This window comes from Mus musculus, chromosome 6 (assembly GCF_000001635.26).
Source record: "Mus musculus strain C57BL/6J chromosome 6, GRCm38.p6 C57BL/6J".
In the NCBI taxonomy this organism is placed as follows: domain Eukaryota; kingdom Metazoa; phylum Chordata; class Mammalia; order Rodentia; family Muridae; genus Mus; species Mus musculus.
The window spans coordinates 34940041-34952388 of record NC_000072.6 but is presented as its reverse complement, the minus strand read 5'-3'; the positions used below and the strand labels follow the sequence as shown (position 1 = coordinate 34952388).

General features: G+C 48.7%; 1 protein-coding gene across 3 annotated transcripts in view; it reads left to right on the top strand.

Annotated features, from left to right (window-relative positions):
- The window catches only part of Slc23a4 (solute carrier family 23 member 4), a 43210-nt gene extending 36107 nt beyond the window's left edge, over positions 1-7103 (top strand). For 2 of the 3 annotated variants that reach the window (XM_006506134.4, XM_006506135.4), the window contains 4 exons: positions 3420-3584; positions 3883-3991; positions 4086-4181; positions 6053-7103. In XM_006506134.4, coding sequence (XP_006506197.1) covers positions 3420-3584; positions 3883-3991; positions 4086-4181; positions 6053-6309 — 627 coding nt within the window. In that variant the 3' untranslated portion in view covers positions 6310-7103. The remainder of the gene's footprint in view (positions 1-3419; positions 3585-3882; positions 3992-4085; positions 4182-6052) is intronic. The other variant, NM_001025573.2, reaches the window with a different exon arrangement.
- The last annotated feature ends 5245 nt before the right edge of the window (positions 7104-12348 follow it).

Below are 12348 nucleotides of genomic sequence, written 5' to 3'. Positions count from 1 at the left end.
TTAAAGGGTACACGTCCTGTGAAGAACAGAAAATTACATTCCATCAACAAAACAAATTTTGGTGGGCATAGTTTCTAAGCTGGGGCCTTTTAAGAGAAGTGAAAAAGCAGGAAATAAAGGCCCACAGGAGCAGGGCAAACTGAATCAATAAGAGGTTAGATCAACTGATAGAGCACAGGTGCTAAGACCACTTGCTTTTATGGCTCACACTCCCTGCTGTGGCCTTTTTAGGCATTGCAACAATGGGTTAGTGTGTGTGTGTGTGTGTGTGTGTGTGTGTGTGTATGTTTGTGTGTGCATGAGTGTGTGTACACATGCATGTGTGTGTATCTGTGTGTATGTAGTAAATGTGTGTGTGAATGTGTGTGCATGTGACTCTGCGCATGTGTGTGAATGTGTGTATGTGTGAGCATGTGCATGTGCAAGTGACTGTGTTCATGTGTATATGTTGTGTGAGTATGTGTGTACATGTGACTCTGTGTGTGTGTGCATGTGCGAGTGACTGTGTATGCACGTGTATGTGTTGTTTGAGAGTATGTATAACTATGTGTGTGCATGTGACTGTGTGTATCTGTGTGTTTGTGTACATGTGAGTGTATGTGCATGCGGATCTCTCTGTGTATCTGTTGGGGTGTGTAGTGGGAGATCAGGCTGAAAGCCACAACGCTCCTCTCACTTCTCTAGGAAGTCACAGCTGTCTGCCAAGACGTCAGTTCTGAGGCCAACGGAGACCCAGTCTCCATGACAAGCTCTTGCGGTGATGGGCTTGGGCATGCCACTCCTTGTGAGACCTTTGGCACAACAGGCTGGACCTAACAGACCCACCTGTTTTACCTGCAGTCACACAGTCAGCTGCAAAGGCATTAAACAAAGCATTTCTGATGATTCTTAGTCTGGAAAGTGAAGAATAAGAGCATTTGTAATCTGTTCACTGGTTACTGCATTAGTGGACTTTAGCTAACACTAACATACCTTGAAAAATATTTTCTCACTGTGGGGAAAAACACAAAATGGAAACTCACCAACCTAACTATCTGGAAGCTTAGTTTAGTGTATTTACACTGTTACACACCAGAACGCTAGCCTCTTCCATATCACACAGGTGGGACTGCATGCTGGTATCCTTTAAGAAATTGGACAGACAGAGAAGGAGAGAGGGGAAGGGAGAAACAAGAAAAGAGAGAGTCTCTGTGAGTCTGTATGGCTTTCTGGGTATCTATGTGCCCGTGTGTGTATTACAGACAGGTTTCATGGCAGTAATCAGCCCTCTATTGAAGTGAACTAAGGGAATCTTGTAAGATTTTAGTCTCCCTTTAACATTCTGGATAGACCTGCATTCCTTGAATCCCAGCACTTGAGAGGCAGAAGGAGGTAGATCTCTGAGTGTAAGGCCAGCCTGGTCTACAGAGCGAGTTCCAGGACAGCCAGGGCTACACAGAGAAACCCATTCTCAATCCCCACCCTGCCACCCCCCAAATTAAAAAAAAAAATTCTGTCTAGAAATAGGAAATGATGTGTGGGATAGGTTTGGATGTTACATGACCTCCACACAGGCAAAGGAGAAATCAGAGTTCACACACGCTGTAACAGTTGCTTGCTGAGGAGGTCTGCTGAGGAGTTGTGATGAAATGGCCATCCTGGGGAAGCTTTGAGACTGGGAGTCACCACCTTGCTTTAAAGCCCTCCGGTGAAGGAGTGAAGGAGTGAAGGTTTCTCTTGGTCTTATTTTTACTGTAGTAAAATTTTTTTTAAAACATGAAAATTACCATTATGACCATTTCTAAATGGTTAGTATGGTAGTTTTAAAAAACATATATATTTTAATGCAATTTCATACATAGATACTTTGACATTATTCCCCTCCATCGTTTTGATAAAGAATTTCATCATGTAGCCTAGGCTAGCCCCAAATGTCTGTACCTTCTATCTCAGCCTCCTCAGCACTGGAGTGTTAAGCATGCTGACATTGTACTGCAGCTGCTGGCCTTCCTCGTCCCACGTCCTTGTTCTTCTTCTCTTCCTCTCGTTCCTGCTCCCCGCCCCCAATCCTCTTCTCTGCTCCCCCACCCCAGCTCCTCCTTTCCCAGAGACTGGCAACCTCTTGAGCTCCCTGGCTCCATGGATTTGGAGCCCCTGGAGACCTCCTGTCAATGGAGACATGTTATGTGACTTTCGTGACTGGCTGGCTTGTGTCTCCTAGCACACGGCCTCCAAGGTGTCTGTCAGTTACCATTCATTGCTGTGATAAAATACCAGGGCTAGAAGCAACTTGAGGGAGAAGGTGTTTAATATGTAGTCCCAAAGGACTATTGCCCTCATGACCAGGAAGGCATGGCATGGTGGCATTTTAACCAGGGAGAGAGAGGGAGGGAGGGAGTCAGAGGAGGAGAGAGACATAGACAGAGACAGGGAAATACAGAGACAGAAACATAGAGAGATAGAGAAACACAGAGAGACAGTCACACAGAGAGAGACAGAAAAACAGACAGAGACAGACAGACAGAGACACAGAGAGGCAGAGAGACAGAGACAGAGACAGAGAGAGAACAGGCTTAGGACCACAAGGCTATAAAAGCCCACCCATCAGCAGAAGACTCCTAAATGTTCCATAACTTCTCCAGACAGCACTACAAGTAGGGAACCAAGCATGAGCCTACGGGGGCTTTAAACATTTTTTTAAATTACCACAAACCTCATCCACATGTTGCACCAGGTATCAGAAGTACTTTCCTTAGAGAACCATTGTAGGGCACATTTTGTTTCTGCCCACTCCTGAGCCCCCAAGGCCCTGCAGGCTGGAGCCTGTCCCTTGGCGGGTTCCCTCCACTCTCCCGGGCACTGTAGCCCAGGTGCACTGATTTTCCTCGTGCTTTAAAATTGCTTTTCCCATAGTAGAGCTCACATGAACCACTTTCTCTCTAGAATATTCTCCCACCAAATCTTTGTGTACATGGCTCTCTCTTGCCCCTTCTGTCCTTATATATGGGTTGAATTCTTCTGACTGGTCAAACTAGCCAACCACCATAGAGCATCCCTCAGTGCCTACTGTCCCAAAACTGTCCTTCCTGCTGGGACATTAGATGCTCCATTTACAAAACACCAGATGACACAGGAATTGAGGTGGGCATTGAGAATAAAACCCAGAGGGCGGATGACAGCCGGATGCAGGAGACCCTGGCTTTGTGTGAGGCTCCTTTCTTTCCTTTGGGCTTCAGTATTCTCTTCTACAGAATCAGGGATGCACAGAAGGGTCCCTCAGCACTTCCTTCCTGCCCTGGCCTTTCCTGTATCCAGTAATGTGTATCAGCATGGTGATGTGGACTAGGGATAGGTGTGGGAAGTTGTAATGTGATTCATGTCTTTGGAGGAGTGTGTGCTGTGGTAGGGAAGTAGAACCACTCTCCTCTCTGGGTGTGCAGGTCGGGAGCAGGATGGTGATTGTTGCCGCGGGCTGTGTGCTGCTGGTGATGGGCATGTTTGGGAAGATCGGCGCGGCGTTCGCCACCATCCCTACCCCCGTGATTGGCGGCATGTTCCTTGTCATGTTCGGGATCATCAGCGCCGTGGGGATCTCCAACCTGCAGGTGAGGCACCTCAGTGAACATCAGTGCCGCCCACCCTGAGAGGAGTCCTGGGGTGGAGCTGCGTGGGGGAGGGACAGGAGAGGAGGAGAAGAGAAGAAGGGAAGATGATGAGAGGAGCACAAAGTGGGAGGAGCCGAGGGAGAGGAGGGCGTGGTCCTAAGAGGCACACTGATCCTCCCCCCCACCTCCCATACAAGAAAGAAACAGACAACTGCACGCTAACCCTCAAAGCCAGCCTTATGCACATGCGTAAAGGTGTCTAGGGCCCTGATGAACTCGGGCATCCTTTCTCCCACAGTATGTGGACATGAATTCATCCAGGAACCTCTTCGTGTTTGGCTTCTCCATCTACTGTGGGCTCGCCATCCCCAACTGGGTGAACAAGAACCCTGAGAAGCTGCAGACAGGTGAGTGCTGTCTCGGGCCTGTCACTGCTCCGGGTGTGAAGCAGGGTGGCCCTTGGTCCCCTGGAACCGAACCATCACTTTTGTCGCATTCCAGGGATTCTCCAGCTGGATCAGGTCATCCAGGTGCTCCTGACCACAGGCATGTTTGTCGGTGGATTTCTGGGCTTCGTCTTGGACAACACCATCCCTGGTAAGGCTGCAGGTACCCCATAGCTGGGCTTGTGGACATCTGAGCAGTGTCAGGGCCGTTGGAGCGTCTGCCAGGCTGTTCACGGCACACCCTACATGAGCCCTGGGGCTGGAGTCAGGATAAGGCCTGGCCTACTTTAGTCAGCTTGAGCTGCTGCAGAAAAACATGACAGAATATGGTGAGAGAAACGACAGCCTTCTCTCAGTCCCCCGGGCTGGAATTCTGAGGCAGGTTGGTTCTTCATAGGACCGTTCTTGGCTTGCAGCGAGGGGTCCTCACATTGCCTTTGCTTTGGGCTGGCACATCCCTGCAGTCTCTCTGTTTCACGATCTCCTTTTGTGTGAAGGAGACAGGGCTGGGGTGGGATGTAGCGCAGCCGGTGGAGGCTTCCAATATATAAGCTACTTGCAGGGATGCCCACCTGGGGTCCCAGTGCTGGGCAGGTGGAGGCAGGAGCAAGGGAGAGTCCCAAGACATCTCCAGCTACATACTGAGTTCCATGCAAGCCCAGGATACATAAGACTTTATCTCAAAAACCAAACAGACAGACAGACTGGAGGCCTCTAACAACAGACTCCTTTTAACATCTTTACCTCCTTAAATATTATTGGCAAATACTGACACCCCCAGGATTAGGCTGTCAATCTATGACTTTTCAAGGGATAGAGTTCAGTCATGGCAAGGCCCTAAAGTGGACAATACACCAGACACAAAAGGAAAAAGAGATGACCTTGTGTCTTAGTTAGGGTTTTACTGCTGTGAGCAGACACCATGACCAAAGCAAGTCTTATAAGGACAACATTTCATTGGGGCTGACTTGCAGGTTCACAGGTTCAGTCCATTATCATCAAGGTGGGAGCATGGCAGCATCTAGGCAGGCATAGTGCAGGCAGAGCTGAGAGTTCTACATCTCATTCTGAAGGTTGCTAGTAGAGGACTGACTTCAAGGCAGTTAGGATGAGGGTCTTAAGCCCACACCCAACAGTGACACTTCTACTCCAACATGGCCACACCTCCCAATAGTGCCACTTCCTGAGCCAAGCATATATAAACCATCACACCTTGGTTCTCTTAAACCTATAATATAATTGATGGGAAAACCACACACATCATCCACCCACCCATCCATCCATCCATCCATCCATCCATCTATCCATCCACCCATCTATCTATCCATCCATCCATCCATCTATCCATCCACCCATCTATCTATCCATCCATCCACCCATTCAAACATCCTTGTTTCTAACTATCTACTATGTATGTAACAAGTGCTACTCACTAGACTATAAAGAGAAGTGAGACATTTCTCTTCCTTCCAGAAACCCACAGGCTAATAGAGGAAACAGACAAGCAAGGGGTTGTTAATGAGGCCTGGGATGAGCTATTTGATGGTGCAGGGACTGGGAGGGACACTGATGGTGAAGAGTGTGGAAATCCCATCTCAGCTTCTGGACAGACATCCACACACACACCTCTCTCTTCTGTGTCCCTCCCCCAGGGCCTCTCTGAGAGACTTCTGTGGCTGCACCTGCTTCATGCTTTCTGTTTGCCACATTATACTCTCCACCACACATAAAGTGCACCTTAATTCCACAAACACACATGGACGGGTCTGCTCTTGGGAGCTGGGGAAAGCTCTGGGGTCCCATGGTTGAGCCTGAGCCTGGTTACCACATGAGTAGGGGCTCTCCCTAATGAGCAGAGGGGATCTGTGGTTCCCGCCAAGGCTTGGAGGAGGAGTGGAAGAAAAAGCAGGGCATTGCTGGGCACTCGGGTACTGCCAGGCACCCAGGCCCCCCCCCACCCCCCTGTAGCACTTGTGACCCTAATCTAAACCCAGCCTTGACTTCTCACTGTTGACTTCTCAGGCAGCCTGGAGGAGAGAGGCCTTTTGGCATGGAGTAAAATCCAGGAGGATTCTGAGGAGTCTTCGAAGGTCTCAAAGGTCTACGGCCTTCCCTGGGGGATTGGCACCAAGTTCTGCACATCTTCATGTACCCGACTCCTCCCCTTCTGGCCCAGGCTAGACCACCACAGAGACGAGGTGGGAGTGAGCCAGCTCACTCTGTGTTCCCAGACCTCCTCTGGAAATCACCTGTGGAGTGCTACAGAAACCAAGATGTGAATAGAATGCACATTCCACGCCTCCCCCCAACCTTCTCATAGCCAAACTCTGGCCTGCAAAATGCAAAGATCTATGTTCACAAATAGTCACACAAGGGTCCTTCCCAGGACCTTCCACACCTGGATACCGTGGTGGCCAAACAGTGTTGATGAAGAGCATAATCAGTATGGAGCTGGCCCCAGGGCATCCTTCTACTGTCTCCTGGCTCCAGAGTGGACGAGGGGTCTGGGATCTCCACTATTTCCCAGGGAGAATCAGGCTTAGGTCTTCAAATTTTGATAGGCTCTGAGTCATATGAGCCAGGGAAAGGACCTCTCCCAACCCTACTTTAGACAACAGGAACTCTTTTTGCTTGACCAAACCCACTTTCAAAAGAAAGAAGCTTGCTCTTCGACAATGCTCAGCAATATTCTGGTGGATCAGGAGGAGGAGGCGTGCTGTGGAACAGGGGCGGGCTGTTTGCTGAAAGCTGACGAGGCCAGGCAGCCTTTAAGGCTAGCTGGGCGGCTTGGCAAGATCCTGTCTCAAAATTTAAAAAAAAAGTAAAAAGCAAGCTAGGGATGCTGGAGAGTTGGCTCCATGGTTAAGAACACTAGTTTTTGCTGAGGATCCCAGTTCAATTCCCAGTACCCACATGGTGGCTCACAACCATCCCCAGCTGCAGTTCCAGGGGATCTGACACCCTCTTCTGACCTCTGTACCAGGAACATATGTGGTGCACAGATGTACATGTAAGCAAAACACTCATATACATAAAATAAATAAATCTTTTTTTAAAAAAACAAACAAACAAACAAACAAACTAGGGATGTAGCTCTGTGATCAAGAACTTTTGTAGCAGATGCATGGACCAGATTCAAACCTCAACATGGGAAAACAAAAACAAAAAAGAAGCAACCAACACAGTTGTTTTGGTCCCCTTCCTCCAGAGACCTTGTGACCTTCCAGCTCTTCCTGTAGCCTGTAGCTGATCCCTCAATTCTCACATTGAAAAGCAGTAAGGAACACCCCCTTACCCCTAGACCCCCTCTAGCACCTGTCCAGCTTTAGGACACATGATCCGACCTAAGACTTCTGGGTAGAATTAAGATGACTCGTGCCCTGCTGTGCCCCATTCTTCCCACAATTCTGACACAGCTTCCGGCTGCTCTTCAGTCTCCACTCACCGAGGAGTCACTGGGCCTCAGAACCCTTTCCAGGAGGAGAGGACTCAAGCTCTACTGCCCCCACATCTGCCAGAGCAGGGGCTCAGGTTCCTAGGCAGCTGCATTGAGTCTGTCTGGGATGCCTTCAGAACCCTCCACGATTTCCCGGGGGTGGGGGGAGGGGGGTATCAGGCTTAGGTCTTCAAATTTCGATAGGCTCTGAGTCATATGAGCCAGGGAAAAGACCTCTTTGAACCCCACTTTAGCCAACAGGAACTCTTTTTGCTTGACCAAACCCACTTTCAAAAGAAGGAAGGGCTGGAGTCTGCTGTGGGGGTGGGGAACATCTGGGTCCAGAGGCTGCTTCTTTTCTAAAAGGACTTTGGGCATCTCCACCCCTACCATTCATCTATCTCTGCTTGGCAGTGGGTGGGAGGAACTGACTCCCATCAGAGCTTGGTGATGCTCAGACTGCGATCGAAATGAGCAGAAAGGGGGTGTGCACCCTTGTGAGTTAGACTAGGAGAAGGTGGAGAGGGCACAGCGAGCCACGTGGATTCAAACGCTGTCCATCCTGCTGTAAGGGAGGGCCTCGTGGGCACCAGCGTGCCTTTGAGAGGAAGTGCTGTGGAGGGCTCAATGCTCTCTCTCCCTTCTCACTCCAGCTTTCCTCTCTCCTCCATTAAATTTCTAAGAGCCCCACTCTCTGAGTGACCCTGGGAAGGGGACAGGCCACTAGGTGGGGAGGACCGGCTGGAAGCATCTGGGAATCCGGACACAGGAATATTTCTCCAGGAGGAAAAAGAAATCTGGATTCTTATGGGCAGAGTGTGAGCTTGACGCTTCCGCCAGCCGATGGGGAAGGGGCATGTGTTCATCCACAAGTTCAGAAGCAAGGGATGTGTGATCCAAACTATGTTACGAGGCAGTGGGTTTGAAAAGGCCACCCTTAAGGACTCTTGACCCACACCTGGTGGCTTCTAGAACCGCCAGTGACGCTCCTTTTGAGAGATGAATAGACACCACCCCTGAAACAACTTAGAATTGTACCTCAAAATAACAATGGTTGGGGGGCGGATGGGGGGAGGAGGAAGGAAGGAGAATTACCATTTAAAACAGGGATTTCCAGGCAGGTGTGGTGGTGCAGACCTTTAATCTCAGTGCAGAGGCAGACATCTCCGTGACTTTGAGGTCTGCCTGGGTTACATGGCAGTTTCCAGGTCAGCCAAGGCTACGTAGTGAGACCCTGTTTCAACAACCACATGAATTTCCAGCTTCAAAGTGAACAAAGGGAGGGGTGGAGTGTATACAGCTAGAGCCCACAATGTGCCTTTTAGCCATGTGAGAAAATCTTAACTCAGACACAGAGTTGGATAGGGGCCAGCCAAGTGCCAGGTAGGTAAATGCACTTAAGCTGAGAAGGACGACCAGACTCGCATCCTCAGGTCCCCGCGTGATGGAAGGAGAGAAGGGACTTCCTCAGCTTCTGTGACCACCACCAGGGACCAACATAGACCCCTCCACACACATACACACACAACGGCCACACACACATGCATACATGCATACACACATACACACAAATAAATAAAATAAAATGTTTTTAAAAGAAAGAAAATGGAGCGTGAGATCTATTTATCAGTTCTCAAAGGGAGAGAAGGAAGTGGGGAAGACCCCAGAAACATAGGAGGGAACCTAAGGAGGACTAGATGCAGAGGGGCCCAACCCTCACAGACCCTACATACCGCCTCTGAGAGCTTTACATAGGCTTTGCATAGAATCCAACACAAAATTGTAAACTTACTTAAAACATTAAGAATTTTTTATTTGTATGATTAAAAACAAACAAACAAACAAAAAACAAACCAAAAACCAAACTTGATTGCACCATTCTGTAGAATTCTATAGAAGACAAAATGAAAGGTTGGAAGTACCTGGCAGTGCCTTCCTTCCCAACTCTGTCTGTCCTTTCCCCTCCCTCCCCCTCCCTCCCTCCCTCCCTCCCTCCCTCCCTCCCTCCCTCCCTCCCTCCCTCCCACCTCTCCCTCCCTCCCTCCTTCATTAATGTAGCTGCAGCTTGCCTGTTGTCCTCCTCTTTCTCACCAAAGCTAAAGGTGGTGGCCACAGGCCATGCAGGTGTGTATCGCGGTCACACTGTGACAGCAACGGACGCTTGGGCTGCTCACTGTTCTGAGCACAGCATCTATGGGCCCGTGCATTTGCTCTTGGTGCTGGTCTCGAGGGTTTGTTTCTTTGTTCCCCCATGATGTCTGCCCTACCAAGGCTCGACCACCCCACCCTGCAGCTGCTTCTACAGCTCTGGAAGCCAGGTGCCTGGAGTGGGTCTGACAAAGCTAGACTCTAGGTGTGGCCACAGCTGCTCCCGTCGGCAGTTGCATCTTCCATCTTCTCAGCCCCCTTTTATTGTCTCTTCCCTTATCTACAGAAAATCTAAGAACATTGAAGAGGAAACACCTTTCTGAGACTAATTTGATTCACCTAGTCACCTCCATCTCAAATTCTTAATGGTCTTGGGTTGGTCCTTCTCATCACAGCCCCCTTGGCTAAACTTCCTCACTGACTAGAACCATTCTTCATGACTCACAATGTCACTGGGCAGGATGCAACTGAGTATCCTTGGTCTGGGATCCACCATCTTAGGTTCATAACCATGAACTTCATGTGGGGCCTAACTTACTTCCCAAGCCAACTCAAATCTACAGCCTCCTCCCACCCCGCCCCTCTCCCTCCCCAGGGAAGCAGCAGAAGAGGGCGTGTGCAAATGTCCCCATCTCTTCACTTCCCTCTTTCTGAACTTGTACCCTTAGGTGATTCCTTTGAAAGAACTCCGGGTTCTTCTAAGCTGGCTCCCTCCTCCCAGTCCAGAGCCCATTTTCCGATTCTGACCCAAGGGTGTCCCTGCAACAAGGCTCCATCTTGTATCACTAAATTTTCTTTTAATATTTTATGCAACCACATATATCTCTGTTACTCGTATTATCATTTTAAAAGCCTATTTATTGAAAGTGTGTGGCATGGTGGGCTTGAAGTAAGAGGGTCTGCCCCCTGTTCCCTGCTTTAATAATTTTGTTGCAAACCTAGGAACCAGGCTTAGCTGTTCAGAGGGAACCCAGGGGGCCTCTCTCGCCCTGGAAGGGGAAGGGCCGTAGAAACAATGTTTTTGTACACAGTGTAAAGTTTACCCCCTTGTTATCCAAATGCTCACTTCTCTGGATTCACATACACAGCATTGTAATGCTTATACCAACAATCCCCTGCCTCAAGTTTGTGTAAACAGTCCTGACCATTTATTCTCTGCCTTGTCAATAAATGCTGATCAACCAATGGCTGGGCAGAACAAGAATAGGGCAGATGTCCACCAGCCAAAGGGAAAGAGGGGGAGGGGGAGGGGGAGGGAGAGGGAGATTTTTTTTTTAATGAATCCCAAAGTCAGCAATTTAAGTAGCAATTTTCATTTGTGTCTATTTGAGACAGAGTCTCTCTATTTTGTGGCTCTGGCTGTCCTAGAACTCTATTTAGTCCAGGCTGGCCTTGAAATCACCGATCCACCTGCCTCTGCCTCCCAAGCGCTGGGACTGAAGGAGTCTGCCACCACGCCTGGCAAACACCAACTTTTAAATTCAAATATTCTAATCCCCCACAATCCAAAGACATACTAATTTGTACCTTACAGGTTGAGGAGTGGCAACAGGAAAATATTAAAATTACTTGTTTTCTGTCATTAAACAATTATATTTCTGTAAGCAGACAATTTTGTATCCACAGTGTAAACCGTGCAATTCCTAGTTTAACGGTCTCAAGCCTTTAGGGAAGGAAGCATTTTTGTCACTGCTTGGTGATGTCACCTGGTGTGATGTCACCTGGTGTGACGGCATGTGTGCAGTGTACATCTAGTGTGCACAGAAGCAAACGACAGTGATGCCACGTGATGCAATGTGGTCGGACACCGCCAGAAGCACCCCAGCTCCCGTAGGAATGTTCTGACTTCAGATTCACTCCAGTCTATCAGTCAAGTACACCAGAGAGTCGGAACTGATTGCATGTAGAGATCGGTATCCAGACAAGTGGAGAAAGATTTACTTTACCCAGTTGGTCCATGCTGTCATGGAGGTATAAATCCAACATTCACTGTTGGGGCTGCCTAGAGGGAGAACTGCTATGCGGGCTCTCCTGTAATATCCAAAATTAATTCAAGACTACCCAGTACCTTTCCCCTCCAAAAGGACTTTCCAAACTGTACTAGCAGGCAAAGTGCAGAGCCAGATAAGAAAGCTGGCTGACTAAACAAATATAAAAACATAGTTTTAACGGTCAAAATTACTAAGCTTCCAAAACAAGATTAACAACTCCCCTGCCCCACCTCACACTAAAAACCTCAAGGACAGACAAAATGAGAGTCACCCTATACAAACCAACCAATGTCTAAAAAGGTTATTGGCTACACCAATTAAAATAAGCCAAACTACCCTGGTGCCTATATCCGGCCCTTACAAAGGTATAAAAAGTGTGTTCTTTCTTTGTTCTGGGTCTCTCCTCCGGCCTGCGTGCTGAGAGGGGAGTCCCTAACATGTTGGATAAATAAATCCTCATGTGTTTTGCAGCGATGGCGGTCTCTGTGGTCTTTGTATGACTGGGGGTCTTTTGACAAGCTACAGCACTCCTTCCTTTGAGGAACCCAGCATTTTGTTATTAAGGCCTTTAACTGGATGAGTTACGGAGCATGGTGGGGCTATTATACTCAAAGTTTACTGATTTAAATGGCAGCACAGGGGGATGGAGAGATGGCTCAGCGGTTAAGAGCACTGACTGCTCTTCCAGAGGTCCTGAGTTCAATTCCCAGCAACCACCTGGTGGCTCACAACCACCGATAATG